This window comes from Neodiprion lecontei, chromosome 4 (genome assembly GCF_021901455.1).
Source record: "Neodiprion lecontei isolate iyNeoLeco1 chromosome 4, iyNeoLeco1.1, whole genome shotgun sequence".
Taxonomy (NCBI): domain Eukaryota; kingdom Metazoa; phylum Arthropoda; class Insecta; order Hymenoptera; family Diprionidae; genus Neodiprion; species Neodiprion lecontei.
In genome coordinates, this window is record NC_060263.1 from 37,742,973 (window position 1) to 37,760,261 (window position 17,289).

A 17,289-nucleotide genomic window follows, 5' to 3' on the forward strand; every position below is an offset into this window, starting at 1 on the left:
GTCATTTCATAGCATTAAAATTCATCATTTCGAGAATAATGATTAACGATGCCGTTGATGAGAATGATCTGACGGTATTGTTAAGCAATCTGTAATCACGTACAAGGGGCAAAGCATACAGGGACGAACGACAAGTTGCCTGCAACAAGCCGCTGGGCGTTGGACCGCGTACGTCGATAACGCAGGAATCTGCAAACGAAAATAAAGCTATCCACGCATTGGTTGTTCGCAGAGCCGCCAGGTGCGTCGACGCCGTTCCGTCAGGATCGGCTGGCCGTACTCCAGGGTATCTTATGACCGTTCGACGGGTGTGCTGCACGGAGGTAGAATATCCCCGTCTTGAAGTGCGTGTGCACCGTGTGTACGAAGAGAAGAAATGACCGGGAGTTGAGCTGGAGTCGCGGCAAGTGGTTGTGTAGTGCGTGAAGTGCGTGTAGTGGTTTAACACGACCTGACGTTAGATGAGCGGGGAGTGAGCTCGGTGTATGAGAGAAGAGAGGGTCTCTCAGCGTGCACTTTTCGTTCGGAAATCTCGAATCGCGGATTTTTCCCGGTTGTGGAAAATTATCAACGGCGCGAATTCTCGTCCCCAGGAATAATGTGAGCTGACCCGACACAAGCCAGGACTTGGACGGCCTTGAGGGGGCGGTGAGTGACCTTTTTGAATGGCATCTTATGCGTGCAGTGGCGTGTGTGCCATTCGTGCGTACGCGCTCACCGTCCGGGACTCGAACCCCGCCGCCTCCGTTTTCCCACGACAAAAAATACCTGCCGCGTTAATTGCGTACAGGGCTCGTTCCCCTCGAGGATAATGATCCTGCGAAACTAGAATATACGAACGCGCCTGCTGCAACCGGATGCACAAAGCCCCTATGCACCTACTTGCTTTCTTAACGTTCGCTATTTACTAGCACGGTATAAAAACGGGCGTCTTTTGTTTTTAAGTCGATCGACGCCGCATGCGTTATATACATTCCATTCGAATCACGCGACTCATTTTAACCGATGGATTATAAAGATTTTATTTTCGTTCTTAAAGGTTCAAAACTTCTGCACAGGTATATGGTCAAATATTGAATTCCTCTATGGCGATTTCGAAGTAGGAAAGAAAGGCATAATCAACGGTACAATATTTCACACGCTGCAGGACAATGTGAATTTCAAACACTGATTGCGCTTGCCGGGAATGCACCGTGCCGTGGGTATTCTATGTATTCAATGAGTAAATGCATAGCATTGAAAAAGTAAACAACCGTTAGCCTAGCCCAGAGAAGTCGAAATTTGCATCGATTCGTTTACCCGAGCGGTAAAGTGAGTGATCGATGCGTGGAAAATAGTACGCGTAGAGATGATGTCTTACGCTCTGTTGTGATTCCGTTGCGACGAGCCGTGCCGTGATCCCGATCCTTGCTTGCCACTACCGTAGGCATAGCTCAATGAGGTGTTTCCTTCCACCTTGATATAGTTTATTTGACGAGTAGGTATCGCGTATCGCTGTAGTAGAACGCCTAGGGTGCAGGCAACTGTAACGTCAGGAACCGGTATTCGTTTCACGCAGAGGCAGATGAGCGTAGCCTTCGTATTCGTAGAAATTTGGAATAAAACAGTTGAGCAACGACGGGGAACGAGCGCGAAATTCGAAGAGAAAAAATCCGGTTCGTCAAATTCTGGGCACGCGTTGCGAGTTGTCGATACGAGGCAAATGAAAAAAAATACAATAACGCTCACCCTTCCTCGCGCTCTCTTTGTATTTCTTTTTTTTTTTGTGCGATAAAAGTTGGGATTTGCGATGCGAGGCGAGTGCCGTTGACGCATCCCTCGTTCATTGGCTCGCTCGAGGGAGGAAGATCGATATTTCGACGCTCGGCGTCCCGACGTCGGAGCAATACATGAGTCACTCACCCTCGCTGAAGTGGTGGTACTCTTTTGTAGCGTGTAGCCAGAGCCATGTCCGATATCTAACCCGCGTGCGCTTGGGTGAAACGAGCGTAGATGTACATATACATAGAATTCACATGACATACAAGGTACAGCAAACGACGGGTATTCACATTTCATTGTTTGAATGCGTATCACGTATATGCGTGCGCGATTTAAATATTCCCGGCGATGTGTGTTGAAAGCGAGTAATATAACGAAACTATGGTAGCAAGGAGTTGAATATTTGAGAGAAATTACAGAAATGTAGCAATGATAGCGAGAGCAAAACGCGATTAAGATATCTTTCGAGAATCTTACCTTTTTCATGTCTGTATTTAAACGTACGTTCAAGCTCAGCATGAGTATGCGATAAAAAAATAAAATAAATAAAAAATAAACTGATATGCTAATACCGATGAAGGGTTTAAAACTGCGGCCACGCCGTTTCACGGGGGAATTTATACGCCTGAAACCTGTTCCTCTGAACGTTATTCCTCCAACCGACGATTAGCGTTCTCCTATAAAGTTGTTCCCTCGAAACTTAATCTAGAAACGATTTTTATCCATGTTTATTCACAGCTCCCGCTCGCTTGCTGCTCGCTGTTTATACCACCACCGGCAGAACAACTCGTTGAGTTTAACGTTGGAGGATATAGATATAATTAAATGAAAGTATAACCGCGCCGACACCCGAATACCATTTGCTACTAAACATATTTCATATCTTTGTTTCCCGACACTCTGCTCTTTAAAAATCGCTAAAATACCGTCTGGCTTTCACGTCAGTCACGAGAAGAATTCAGTAGCAGGATTGCTAGAATATCGATTAAGTTTTTTCGACTTCATTTTTTCAGCGGTAAAATCGCACGCTTTTCGGAATCCATAGCTAATCAATGTTACGTATTAGAATTTGTACAACACAGATGCGAAATTACGAAATCAAAGAAGTGTTAATTAAAAAAAAAAAAAGAAAAGCCTTTATGTGCGTAACAGGCTTCCAAGTTCGTATAGTAATATGCGCCTACGTAAATATACTCACGTATTTGAGATGCAGGTAGAGTCCGAGTTTCCACCTGCTATTCGTCTAGCCTGCACGGCGACGCGTTGCAGGGTGTTTGTATAATGCATAAACGAGTTTTTCCCCTATGATTATACGTTGAGACAGAGAAAAAGAAAATCTGAAATGTTCAGCGAATCGTGCACTCGGTGCACGCGAGCGCGTCGTCCATTGGTGCAGGATATGGAAGAGGAGGCGAAGGTTTTAATAAACTCGTCGATTCGGCGGGGCGAGAAAACCCACCGAAACCCTAAATCCCGAAAAAGTTACAGCCAAGCGGCCCTAAGATAATTGGACGGACCGGATTCCATACAAGTCAGCCGCCTCCTTCGTAATTAATAGTTCCAAAGTCCTCCTCCTCTCCCTTCGTTCGTTTCGTGTTTCGGACCGGAGTCACTCGACCCGTCGAAATAATACCCACGCGTCTCTTCTCATCCTCGTAGTTTTTATACGTGTGCAGGTGCTGCCCAACACCCATGCTACACCCGAACCTCGCATGTAAACCGAAAACTTTCAAAGTCGTTTCTTTCCCCGCTGCGCGCGTTATTCCGTCGTCTTGCAGTCGTAAATTTCCCTAAACACGCGAGATTCGCCGGTAGAGGTGTACGTTCGACACACAGGCACGATAATTTTATTACTCGCATCACGCGTGCGGTATCCATATGTTATACCTCGTTGCCCACAATACTTAACCAACTTTATTCCATTTGTAACGACTCAACGGTTTTCACCTACCAACTCTTTCGGAAGACTGAATGCGAAAGTCGAACCAATCTCTAAATGAACATGTCTCTCCATGTCCATTTTACACCGTCCGTGTAATGTAGAACTAATGAATTGGAACAGAGATAAGTTCATCCGAGTTGAAACAAAGGCGAAACAAACAAGACCACAGTAGAATGCTAACCACTCTGTTGTACCTTAGTCATTACACTATAACGTTAACGAGGGATCCTGAGACTTGAGGATAACTCGAATGACGTTGGATCATCCTTTTTGTTTCAGATATCGAATCGGCACGCGATAATTACAATGCGGATCATTGCTCGGAGTGAAAATGGAGACTAGAGGAATAAGATGTTCAAATATATGATGCAGAGTATCGGGACCGCGACGTGACATGGCAAGAGCAATATGGATACTTCTGTGCCTTCTTGGTCTATGGCCACTCGCGGAAGGCTACTTGGCGGTATTGTCGTCGAGTTTAGAACCTGGAACCGTAGTATTCGAGGCCGGAGTGCCTCAGCTCGGAGGTAAGCGTAAGTACGAAGCATCGGTGGACAGGACAGCATGGTTCGCGAGGAAGCTGCTGAAGGTGCATCCGCACACGGGTCGAGTAACGCTGGCGAAGACTCTGAGCTGTGAGGGCCTCCAATACCCGCGACTCTTCACCTTTTACATAGACTCAACGAGTTCAAGACTGGGCCGACCGACCATAGATTATTATAGTCTACCCTTAAGAGTATTAATCACGGGATGCGGCGGGGAGAATCAAGACTTAGCTGCGACCAAAGGTTGGATGCCGGAGACTCTTGCTTCCTACGCGATGCCGAGCAACGACAGATTCACCGAGGTCTGTCTCAGGGCCTCGCAGCTCGTTGCAGCCCTCAGCGACTTCCTGCCCTTGACCGCCATCAAGGAGTGCGAGACCAAGTGGGGCGGCGTCGGGGACCCAAGGTTTCTGGTCGAGGGTGCGGCCGGCGACCTGGTATCGGCCGCTGAGCAATGCCTGGTCGATCCTCTCTGGAAGATATCGGTCTCCATGAGGCTCAAGTGCGGTTCGCCTCATCTGGCCGACGCGGAGCACAGACTGAAGGTAGTGTTCCACCACCAGCAGCTCGACGACTCGGACCTCGGCCGCAGGGTGCGAAGGGAGTTGCGGAACCAGTCGCCCTATTTCGAGCAGCCCCTGTACCTAGCCAACGTCGACGAGGAGAAGGACCCGGGGCTGAACGTCGCCGTAGTCAGAGCCCGTGACCCCGAGGGCGGGGCGGTTCGGTACTCGATGAATTCGCTCATAGACTCGAGGACGCAGGCGCTCTTCTTGCTCGACGCAGCGACGGGCCGAGTGACGACGAGGGCAAGGTTGGACAGGGAGAGCGGCAACGTGCACTACCTCAAGATATTTGCCGTCGATGATTCCTTTCCACCTAGAACTGGGACCACGACTTTGCAGGTCAATGTCCTCGACACCAACGATCACGCCCCGGTTTTCGAGCTGAACGAGTACGAGGCCTCCGTCAGGGAGGGAGTCCCCGTCGGCACCACCGTCGTCGTTGTCAAAGCGACGGACCAGGACGACGGGAGGAACGCCGAGGTCGAGTATTCGATCGTATCCACTAGCGGGGGTGGCACCACCAGCCTTTCCGAAGACTCGTCGACCTTCAGGATCGACCCAAGATCCGGCGTCGTTACCACCAGGAGTGGACTGGACCGCGAACGAACCGAGGTCTACACCGTCATCATACAGGCCACCGACCTCGCCATGCCACTGACGGACCGTAAAACCGCCTCCGCGAGCCTCGTGGTTCACGTTCAAGACGACAACGACAATTACCCGCAATTCTCCGAGCGAACTTACACGGCGCTTATCCCCGAGGATCTTGACTATACTACGAGTCCTGTGGTAGCGCATATTCGCGCCACGGACTCGGACGCGGGAGTCAACGCTGCGGTGAGGTACTCCATCATGGGCGGGAACACGCAGAACACGTTTTCGATCGACTCGTTGAGCGGCGACGTGATCCTGATCAAGCCACTGGACTATGAGACTATGAAAAATTACCGCGTTGTTATCCGCGCCCAGGACGGCGGGACTCCGACCAGGGGAAACACGACGCAGTTCATCGTCTCTGTCAAGGACGTCAACGACAACGCGCCCAGATTCTACACGAGCCTGTTTCAGGAGTCCGTGTCCGAGTCGGTGCCGATCGGTTATTCCGTGGTCAAGGTCCAAGCCTACGACGCGGACGAGGGACTCAACGCTCAGATAAAGTACTCCATCGGGCCCCGCGACTTCTCCGGCACGTCGACGGAGAACTTTCCGATAGCTGTGAACCCGGAGACCGGGTGGATATATACTACGATGCAGCTGGACCGGGAACAGTGCTCCAAGTATCAGTTCATCGTTATAGCAACCGATTCCGGCGAGCCGGCTAGATCCGCGAGCGCCTCCGTCGTCCTCACGATAATTGACATAAACGACAACGACCCTGTTTTTGAACCAAAGAACTACGAGTCCGTTATCGCTGAGGACGACTCGCCGGGAACACCGGTAGCATCGGTAACCGCTACCGATCCTGACGAAGATTCGAGGATCCACTACGAGATCACGGCCGGCAATACGAGGGGTCGCTTTTCTATAACTTCGCATAACGGTCGGGGCCTTATCACCATAGCTCAACCGCTTGACTACAAGCAGGAAAAAAGGTTCGTTTTGACGGTAACTGCCTCCGATTCGGGCGGTCGGACCGACACGGCTCTCGTATACGTCAACATATCCGATGCTAACAACTTCGCACCGGTTTTCGAGAACGCCCCATACGGCGCTTCCGTCTTCGAGGACGCCTCCATTGGCACGACGGTTCTAGTTGTCAGCGCAACCGACTCCGACGTCGGACAAAACGCTCAGATAACTTACAGCCTGGGCAGCGAAGCCGGGGAACCAGAGGCGTCCAAGTTCACGATCAATCCTCAGACCGGTGCAATCACCACGACCCAAGCCCTGGATCGAGAAACGCTCTCCGGATACCTTTTGACCGTCATCGCAAGAGACGGCGGCGTTCCGCCGCTCTCAGACACGACTGGCGTCGACATATCGGTCATGGACGTCAACGACAACGCGCCGGTTTTTGACGCCCCGCAGTACCAGGGCTCGGTTCCGGAGGACGTTTTAGTCGGTACCAGCGTTCTCCGGATAGCTGCTACCGACGCAGACATCGGTCGAAACGGAAAGGTTAGCTATGCTTTTCAGGACGATGGTGACGGCTCCTTCGCCATTGACCCCTCCTCCGGTGTCGTCCGAACTGCCAAACCGTTGGACCGGGAATCCGTCGCGCGTTACTCTCTGGAAGCCATAGCCGTCGACACAGGATCGCCGTGCCTCTCTTCCGTCGTACCGATCGTGGTGAAAATCGAAGACGTCAACGACTCTCCGCCGGTGTTCGAGAGCGACAAGATCACGCTTTACATTCAGGAAAACTCCCCGATCGGTTCTACCGTGGGTGAAATATACGCCCACGATCCTGACGAGGGACCCAACGCTGTTGTTCAGTATTCGATTATCGGCGGTGAGGATGCAAACAGCTTTACTCTAAATATTCGACCGGGTGCCGATCGAACCGAGCTGATCACGCTCGAGGAACTAGACTATGAATCTCACAAGAAAAAGTTTGAGCTTGTCGTTCGCGCCGCCTCTCCACCCCTGAGATCCGACGCCCTGGTGCAGGTGATGGTGACCGACATCAACGACAACGCCCCGGTCCTCAAGGATTTTCAAATACTATTCAACAATTTCAAGGACTTCTTTCCATCCGGTCCTATCGGCAAAATTCCCGCCTTCGACGCTGATGTTACTGACAAACTAACGCACAGCATATTGTCCGGGAACAATGCCAATTTGATTACGCTGAATAAAAGCTCCGGCGAGATATCGCTGTCTCCTCAGTTGAACACCAATGTGCCTAGAGTTGCAACTATGGAAGTCTCGGTCACGGATGGAGTTAACGAGGCCAAGGCAACGATGACGCTTTCCGTGCGACTGATAACCGACACGATGCTGTTCAATTCCATAACCGTCAGACTGGACGAAATGACCGTCGAGGCTTTCCTTAGTCCTTTGCTCGGATACTTCCTCGATGGTCTTGCTGCGATCATACCATGTCCCCGTGAAAATATATACCTCTTTAACGTCCAGGAGGACACGGACGTACGCGGCAAGATACTGAACGTTAGTTTTTCAGCCCGTAAAGCGGAACCGGGATCCACCGACGAGTTCTACAGTCCCCAATTCCTTCAGGAAAGAGTTTACTTAAACCGGGGAATTCTGGCGAGACTCGCAACCGTCACGGTCTTACCATTCGACGATAACCTTTGCGTGAGGGAGCCTTGCCTCAATTTTGAGGACTGCGTCACGGTGTTGAAGTTCGGCAACGCCTCCGGATTCGCTAGCAGCGACACAGTTCTATTCAGACCGATTTATCCGGTGACGACATTCTCCTGTAAATGTCCAACGGGTTTTACCGGTAGTCGAGAAGCTTACTTGTGCGATACCGAGGTCAACTTGTGCTATTCGAACCCCTGTGAAAACGGCGGTACTTGCCGACGGCGCGAAGGTGGTTACACCTGCAGCTGCGCGGACGGTTTCATCGGAAGTAACTGCGAGATCAATTTGAACGAAGACAGTTGTCTACCCACCCTGTGCAAAGGAAGTTCCCAATGTCTGACGAAAGCAAACGGTGGATTCATTTGTGAAGGCTGTCCAGTATCCGTATTGGAGAACGCAACACCCCTCTGCGAGCTGAAAGCACGGAGTTTTGGACCCGCTACTTTCCTGACGTTTCCATCCCTGAAACAACGGCACAGAATGCACCTGAAACTCCGGTTCGCTACGGAAGCGTCGCAAGGCTTGCTTCTCTATAACGGACGCTACAACGAAAAGCACGATTTCATCGCTCTCGAAGTGATTGACTCGCAAGTTCAGTTCAGCTTTTCACTAGGTGACGAGATCAGCAGAGCGTCGGCCAGTGTGGTCGGCGGTGTGTCGGACGGCCAGTGGCACACCGTGGAAGTTTCCTATTGGAATAAAACCGTGACGATATCGCTGGACGAATGCGACGTGGCTCTGGCTCTGAAGAACGGTTCGAACCTTGGTAAAAAATGGTCGTGTGCAGGAAGAGGGGAGCAGATACTCGAGTACCGATGCACCCTGGTTACCGAGACCTGTCATCGGTTCTTGGACCTGACGGGACCCCTGCAGGTCGGCGGTCTGCCGGCGATACCATCGAGTTTTCAAATCCGTAACAAGGACTTCGTCGGATGCATAAGCGATCTGTACATTGATCACCGATTCATCGACCTCAACTCGTTCGTCGCCGACAACGGTACCACTGCTGGCTGTCCCGAGAAGAGAGCGTTCTGCGCTTCGATGCCCTGCAAACACAATGGCAAGTGCAGAGAGGTATGGTCCGGCTACATTTGCGAGTGCGAAGAGGGCTTCTCGGGCCCTCAATGCACCGAGGAAATCGGCAAGCCCTGGAGGTTCCAGTCCGACGGTCTCCTCAGCTTCAATCCGCTGCTCAGACCCATACAGCTACCTTGGTTGACCGCGCTGAGTCTGAGAACACGAGAAAGTCAGGCGTTCGTAATTAGCATACAAATTGGTCAGAATAGTTCGGTGATGCTGAGCATAAAGGACGGTAGAATCGATGCATCGTTGGACGGCATAAGCATCATTCAAGCATCTACCAATATCGCGGACGGCGAGTGGCACCGCGTTGAGATCGCTTGGCAAAGTGGTCAAGTCTCGATCGACATGGACTACAGAAACAGACCGATCAACTCGTTACTACCAGCGAAGCTGCAGGGCCTCTACATCGGGCGAATACTCGTCGGAGGTCCGGACCAGACAACCAATACCGAGCTACCGTTTTTCAACGGGTGCATTCAGGACATCAGGATAGGATCCAATCAAAGCATGCTCCAACGACCCACGGTTCAGGAGAACGTCGGATCTGGGTGCATTGCGGAGGGTGAGTGCAGCATCGACTGTCCCGAAACATCGACCTGCGTAGCTCAGTGGGAGTCCAACGAGTGCGTCTGTATTCTCGGCCACGCCGGTCCCAACTGCACTCCTGTCTGCGAACTGAACCCCTGCAGCGAGGGGGGCTTCTGCCTCGAAAACGTCGAGGAACGGAAGGGGTACAAATGCAATTGCGAGTCGGAGGAGTACTCTGGTGAGTATTGCGAAGTCAGGACGGATCAACCGTGTCCAGCCACCTGGTGGGGTAGTCCGGTGTGCGGTCCGTGTCACTGCGACGAGACAAGGGGCTACAATCCGGCCTGCAATAAGACGACGGGCGAATGCTACTGCAAGGAGAACCATTATCAACCACCTGGTGAGACGGAGTGCACACCGTGCGAGTGCTACGCCGTTGGGAGCTTCGGTCCCAGGTGTGACACGGAAACGGGACAGTGTAGGTGTCGCACAGGAGTGATCGGCAGGACCTGCACCGCTTGTCCGAATCCTTACGCGGAGGTGACGCGTCGCGGGTGCGAAGTCATCTACGACGGATGCCCCAGGTCCTATTCCGAGGGTCTGTGGTGGCCTAGAACTAAATTCGGCGTTACTGCGGTAGAGGATTGTCCCGGAACCGCGGAAGGAAGGTCGTCCAGGTCCTGCGACGACACTCTTGGCGGCTGGCAGCCACCGGACTTGTTCAATTGCACCTCGGAAGCCTTTGTGGAGCTCAGACATCAGTTGGCGGCTATTGAGACTGACGGACTCTCGCTCAATACTTACGTTGCTATTAAAATGGCAGCCGATTTGCACAGGGCGACTAATATCACCAAAGCCATGTTCGGCGCGGATATTTTAGTCGCCGAATCGCTGCTTGTCGCGTTGCTTAATTACGAAGAAAATCTTTCCGGATTGAACCTGACGCACAGCCAGGACAAGGACTATATATCACATCTTGTCGGGATTTCCGGGGCTATTCTTGAAGCTAAACACTTGGAAAATTGGGGCAGAATTGAGTCGCTAACTGGAGACAGTCCTGACAAGATCTTGGAGGCTATTAGCAAATATTTAAAGACTCTGACGGCCTCTCAGCACGACACTTTCACGAGTCCGTTTGAAGTGGTCGATCCTAACGTCGGTAAGTCCGTATCATCGTATACTCTGATGAAATGGTAGATACACGTAGCGCTTGACCTATTTGTTAAGAAGAAAACTTTTCTTTTCGTTTTCACTACAGTACTGGGTTTGGATATCGTAACTTCGGAAAGCCTGTTTGGCTATGAAGCAGCAGATTACAAAGAGGACCCCACCCAATCAACGGCGCGACCAGGCGGAGCCGATCAAAAAGTAGTTTTACCTGATACCACCAGCTTTTTGAGCTCGTTGACACACTTAGGACCTTCAGTCAGTTTCCCAAAATACAACAATTACATGCAAGATCCCAAAAAATTCGATCCGTATTCTAAAATTCAAGTGCCATTAAATTTGCTTGGGATTAAACCACCTAATCATGGTGAATTGAATGTCAAGAACAGCCTGAGCACAGGAAAAGCTGTCATAAGCTATGTCCAATATCGAGAAATGGGCGCACTATTGCCTCAAAGGTGAGACAAAGCGATTTTTCCGCCACGTATTATTATTCATTCTTCCAGAATTGCTATACCTTGACTTCATATCGCGAATCTTAAATTATATCTGTTTAGAATTTTAATCGTTTTGGCTAAATGCAGTTATGAGCTGTATACTCCCGCTGTAACTCACACTCACTTGACTTCCAGATTCGATGATTCGGTAGCAATGAGATGGGGCGTAGAAATAGCAGTCGGATCCCCAGTCGTAACAGTATCAATCCTGGTTCCGAGCGCAAATGGGCATGAGTCGTTAACTGGAATTCCACTGCAGTCTCCCGTTCAAATCCGGCTTTGGCTCAGCGAAGATGATGGCTTTAAAACGAGAACCAATCCCCAATGTGTTCACTGGAGTACAGCGAGAGGGTAAGTCGCTTTATAAACATTCAATCACTCCTTACCCTTGTACGGCGGACATCATTGATAAAATTTGAATCTGCATTGCTGTACAGAATCGGAGAATGGAGTCGAATGGGTTGCACAACCGAAATTGACGACACCATGCTGACGCCTGGTTCCATAATAAACTGTTCGTGCTTACACCTGGCAACGTTTGCACTCTTGACCGATGTTCTAGATCTTGAATATGTACCTGAACCGTCTCTGTTGGAGGACGTGACAAGTTACAGCGCCTTTGTTCTTGCGCTACCGCTTTTGCTGTCCACGTTGCTAATTCTCGCTCTGATACGTGGAGGTGGTACCAATTCGAACAGTATACACAAAAATCTCGTCCTATGTGTATTCATAGCTGAACTGCTATACCTGATTGCGTTAAAAGCTAGAAATCCATTGGTTACAAACGAATTCCCCTGCAAGTTGACTGCTATCAGTCTACATTACGCCTGGCTCAGCACCTTTGCTTGGACTTTGGTCGACTCAGTACATCTCTATAGAATGTTAACCGAAATGCGCGACGTAAACCATGGGCAAATGAGATTTTATTACACAATGGGGTATGGGCTACCGGCTGTTATTGTCGGACTCACTGTCGGCGTACGAGCTGATCAATACGGAAACTTTTATTTGTAAGCTACGCTTTTCTTTTCTTCCAGCTAACCACCTGAGCATACATTTCAATATTAACGCTTTTTTTCAGTTGCTGGCTATCCATCTACGAGCCTGTTATTTGGGCTTTAATAGGACCGGTCTGTGCCGCTGTTATAATAAACCTTTGCATTCTTGTAATGTCAGTTCGTGCTGCGTTCACATTGAAAGAACATATCATGGGTTTTGGAAATCTCAGGACGCTGCTGTGGCTGTCAATCGCATCGCTACCATTACTTGGGACCGTTTGGTCTCTGGCAGTACTCAGTGCTTCGGAGCAATCGCCAACTTTGTCTTACTTACTGAGTATCGCTATCCTGACTCATGCCGCTTTTAGTCTGATCGGATACTGTTTCATCAATGGAAGAGTTAGGCGGAACTTATATCTCAGTTTATTGCATTGCTTTGGAAAAAAATCGCCCCTCCTAGAAGGAAGCATTGGAAACGGAAGTAGCAGCCAAAATGTGAATGGACATTCGGTAAGTCGATAATTACCTCTTTTTTCCGTGTCTCAAGTAATTTCTGACTAATATTGCTCGTTGAAACAAGATAATCATTTCACAACAACAGGATTTGATTAACGTGCAAAATTTTTCAATATGACCCTTGTGAATACTGTGTAGCGATCAGCACTGGCATACTCGTCGGCCTATAGCGGAGCAGAATCAACGTGTCGGAGAGTTCACGTTGGCGTATCAACAAGCAGTACCACGTCGCGAAGTACAAATAAGACTGGTTCAAGTCCATATCGAAGTGATACACATCTTAGACACACATCGACATCGACAAGCAACTATAACAGCGATAGAGATCCTTATCTTTCGTCCAGAAGTCATCAATCTGCTCTGCATGCCAGACAAGGTCTGCCCGGCAGTTTATACATTATACTGGCCAATTGTTTGATCATTTCTGTCTTTTCAATCCGTGATTGGTATCAAATTTTTTTGAACTATTATTTAAACTTTGTTTGACAGATCCACCCGAGACTCGTAGACATCGCAGAGACTCTGAATCCGATTCGGATGGTTCGCAAGCTGATGGGGGAGGTCCTAGTCTGGACTTGGCTAGTTCGCATAGTAGTGACGATGAAGATGTCACGTCTAGATCTCACAAGGATATGGGTGTTTCAACTCAGCAGTCGATAGCGCATAGTTATTTACCCAACATCCATAACAACCCGACCTCAGATCATTTGAATATTCTCTGTTCAAATTCTGAACTTTTCCCAAACATCAAACCAATCTATGCACCCAGATGGAGCTCGCAACTGCCGGAAGCTTATTTGCCGTCTAATGGTAGGCTGAATGTGTTCATTGACAACATTGATTCATCACTGTTTTAATGTTTCAATTCATTTTCATCGATACTCATTTCACTACAGTCGATGCACGTGGGAGTCAATGGTCAGGAGGCACGATATCGGACAATGAAATGGCCTCGAACAAAACTTCGAGTCCCAATCCGTTGCCGTATCCAGATATGAATTCACCGCAGAAGAACCATCCAGATGAAAATTACTCTGAGGGGGAAGAAAAACTTCACCATATTGGTGAAAAATATCTTTTTCCGTACACGGCGGAAGAAGACCATACCATCTCACCAACGCCTTACATGTTGCCCATGTCGTCGAGGATTCTCGCATCAAGCCTCAGTCATCATTCGCAGAATTCAAATCACGACAACTTGAGTGGATCGGAGAGGTATGGTAGCTTGAAGAGAGGACAAAGCTTGCACGGCTCGCAGCACGACAATTTAAGTAGCTCAGAGCGGTACGGCAGTCTGAAAAGAGGAAAGATTACTCCTAGTGTTCTGGAAACACCCGAATATATTTTACCGATGAGTGGAAGAATTTTGTCTAGCTCATTGACACACGACTTACAGCATAGCAACGAATTAGCCGCGCTAAGACAACAACAACAATATGAACAAACTATTACAGAGACCGAGTGAGTATTAGTTAATTCATTTTAATATCTAAGAATTATAAAAATATAAGAATTATAAATTAATACTTAAAAAAATGCCTGTACTCCCTATTTAAACTCTGTTTTTGTAAAATATTATTCCTAACCAGTTTTCCTATGAATTGACTAATTTCTACTACTATAAGCACTGAGTATTTAGTAATCATTAATGATTTAGTGATAACTGATATCGGTGCTAACTTGATCTTTGAAAAGGTGGCGTTGGAACATTCTAAAATAATGATATACCTACTTTCTCTCCCTGCTTGCTGCGGGTGCTTTGGAAACCAGTGAGGAGGTGAGCGGACCGTTAAAATATCTCAATCTCAATTTGTCTGTATCTAGTAGAATACTAACTATTGTTTTTAAATTGAGATCAGATTGGAAAAATTAATTGAAATGCTATTTCAGGAAGGATACTAACGAGGAGACGTCAGTCTGACATTCCCTGAGAACACAACTACCGTACAAAAGAATAATTTTAGCCATTTATTTAATAAAGCAGATGGACTTTTGTGTATATTTTATACAGCTGCCATGACTGTATTTAAGAAATTTAGCCATATTAATTAGCGTATATGTGTGAGTGCCTGTTAATCATAATCTGTCATAACTTAAAAATAATTTAGCTTTGAATTGTCGATTCTACGTAACTGGGTTTTGTCGGCAATTGTCTTAATAATTGTTGCGTTTTATATTGTTGCAATTATTGCTGTCATTATAACGACAATCGCCGGGACTGAATATCCGGTAAAATGATCTCTAGCTCATTTTTCATTCACGTATTTAACACGAGACTAATTTCTTACGTACCTTAAGTATTTCTCTATACACATTACTGTGCAATGTATACATTCCAGGTAGTTTTACATTACTATTTTTTTGAAATCTTGTTTTGTTTTTCTACGCCAATGTAATTCTTAAGACGAGACATAGTATTATATGATAATACTCAAGTTTTGTATATATTTATATCGAGAAACATGAAGAATATACATAATTTATATACCCGTACTGTGATTGTTATATGACATTTATATCCTTCATAACATTTCTTCTCTGAAAATGAATATAATTCAGATTATATTCTAATGTGAAGATCGTGCAGACTAAGGAACGGCAGATTCCCGAAAACGAAACGTCGGGCTTCGCGCAAATTCGTCTAATATTTAAACTTTTCATGCAGATAATGAACGAAGCATAAAAATATACGTCAGTGGTTTCGATGTTGCAAAATCCTCAGTTTTCTCTCTAAACTCCTTCTTTTCTTCAGCGTTTCATTTCTCGAGGGTGTGAGATAATTTGCGAATAGATCGTTAGTTGAAAAAATTATACAAAAGTTCGCTACTTAAAGTATGCAATGAATTTGTGGAAAATAATTAGGAATTATGAATCATAAATCCAGATTGTTGAAAAATGACTTTTATTCTTATGGAAAATATAAATAAATTACAAAATATAGTTAGATTGATACTCGGAAGAGCGTTGTCTTTAAAGTAAAATTCTCGCGGGTTCCAACACCAGAATCTGTTTTCAGTTTGATAGAAACTCAACGATGACTCACCATTAACATGGAATATATCTTACTAGATTAAGATGCAGCGGCCTACTTCTCAATCGAAAAGAGTTACCAACCAAACATTTATCCACGACACATTGAACTCATAAATCGGCTCAGGTGTCAGTACACTCTGCGTAAAATTCAATTGTCAAATTACTACATGTATTAAAAGAAAATCTATACATATTATTTCATCGGATTGTGGAGTTGGTTTAAATTCATTAGAATATTACTAGCACATTTTTACAGTTGTCTATCAAGCTGACCGCAAAAACTGTGCTATAAGATTATTACGATAATTGCAGTCACTGTATTACAGGCAGGAGAGTACGGGTAATATCTTTGAGTACAAACAATTGGTTGGTAACTTGAAAATGTACGTCTAGCTGGAAGGACTGCTTGCGCATATAAGATCAAAAATCTTTCCCGTATTATAACTGAGCAGATCTACCAATGATAAGGTACAAATATATGGGTGTAAGTGGGTCAAAAAACGAATACCTCGAACTTTAATCATAAGATGAATCTCGTTCAGATTGTGAGATATTCCGTTATGGATAAACTGGCTGGTGATGCGCGAATCCTTGATTACCGCAATAATATTATTATTAATAATATATTTCGTTTTCAATTTCAGTTTCAGTTGAATGAAAGCATCAATCCCAGAAATAGATCGAGCTATAAAAGAGTTTTGGTTGGCAATAGAACGATTTGATATCAATTTTAATTAATCTTCTGGTTAAATAGACTTAACGACTCTTCAATGCAGGAATAAATATAAGCAATACACATGCATATCTATACAGATGCATATGTTTCAAAATATTTTCAGTCTTAAACTGCACAGATAAGACTACCACGTTTCAATTATATATCTATATAGCGCGTTTCCAATGGTAAAGTAATCAGCACAAATTATTGACTAAACATAATCGTATTGATTGAATTAGGACAAGTTTAAGCACCTAATATCAATAATAATCATGATTATGCGATATTTATTTTTGTGTTTTCAAATTCTAATTTAATAATTAAGCTGATTTTCAATTTTGTCTTTTTTTTTGTCTTTTGGGACTCCCGCACACCCGCTACTAAATACTAAGAGACTAGGGTAATATCATTGCTAAACGCTACTCTCTGTATCAGAAGCTACAGAGAGTGTTTGCAACTTGGGTACTGTGTAGTTTTCGGTATGGCCAGATATCTGGGAACGACTTGTGACCCTTTCCAAAGTTGACGGGGCTGAAGGAGTGTCTTGATGTGCTTTAGGAGGTATAGGCGGTGGACTTATCTGAAAAAATTTGAAAGGCCCTGTAATATCGAATGAAAAAAACGTAGGGGCACAAAATAGAAGGTAAACTATTCACGCCAAACAACTT

The 17,289-nt window shown here is 46.7% G+C and overlaps 2 protein-coding genes across 6 annotated transcripts in view; one reads left to right on the forward strand and one right to left on the reverse strand.

Moving 5' to 3' along the window:
- The first annotated feature begins 254 nt into the window (after nucleotides 1–254).
- LOC107225656 (protocadherin-like wing polarity protein stan) lies at nucleotides 255–15,355 on the forward strand. Of its 3 annotated transcripts, none has more exons than XR_006903845.1 (11): nucleotides 255–648; nucleotides 3,983–10,851; nucleotides 10,951–11,317; nucleotides 11,492–11,707; nucleotides 11,794–12,366; nucleotides 12,438–12,864; nucleotides 13,009–13,246; nucleotides 13,360–13,680; nucleotides 13,767–14,331; nucleotides 14,566–14,647; nucleotides 14,761–15,355. XR_006903845.1 is itself a non-coding variant. In XM_046737194.1 (11 exons), the coding sequence occupies exons 2-11, from the start codon at nucleotides 4,098–4,100 to the stop codon at nucleotides 14,770–14,772; spliced, it is 9,480 nt and encodes a 3,159-aa protein (XP_046593150.1). In that variant the 5' UTR covers nucleotides 255–648; nucleotides 3,983–4,097; the 3' UTR covers nucleotides 14,773–15,355. The 3 variants fall into 3 exon arrangements, 2 of the variants coding, with proteins under 2 accessions (XP_046593150.1, XP_015521680.1); XM_046737194.1 differs by having other exon boundaries at nucleotides 14,641–14,647; XM_015666194.2 differs by lacking the exon at nucleotides 14,566–14,647.
- A 400-nt stretch (nucleotides 15,356–15,755) lies between these two features.
- LOC107225645 (dedicator of cytokinesis protein 3) overlaps nucleotides 15,756–17,289 on the reverse strand; it is a 33,547-nt gene continuing 32,013 nt past the window's right edge. For all 3 annotated transcript variants that reach the window (XM_046737195.1, XM_015666179.2, XM_015666180.2), the window contains one exon: nucleotides 15,756–17,201. In XM_046737195.1, the coding sequence (XP_046593151.1) occupies nucleotides 17,034–17,201 (168 nt within the window). In that variant the 3' untranslated portion in view covers nucleotides 15,756–17,033. The remainder of the gene's footprint in view (nucleotides 17,202–17,289) is intronic.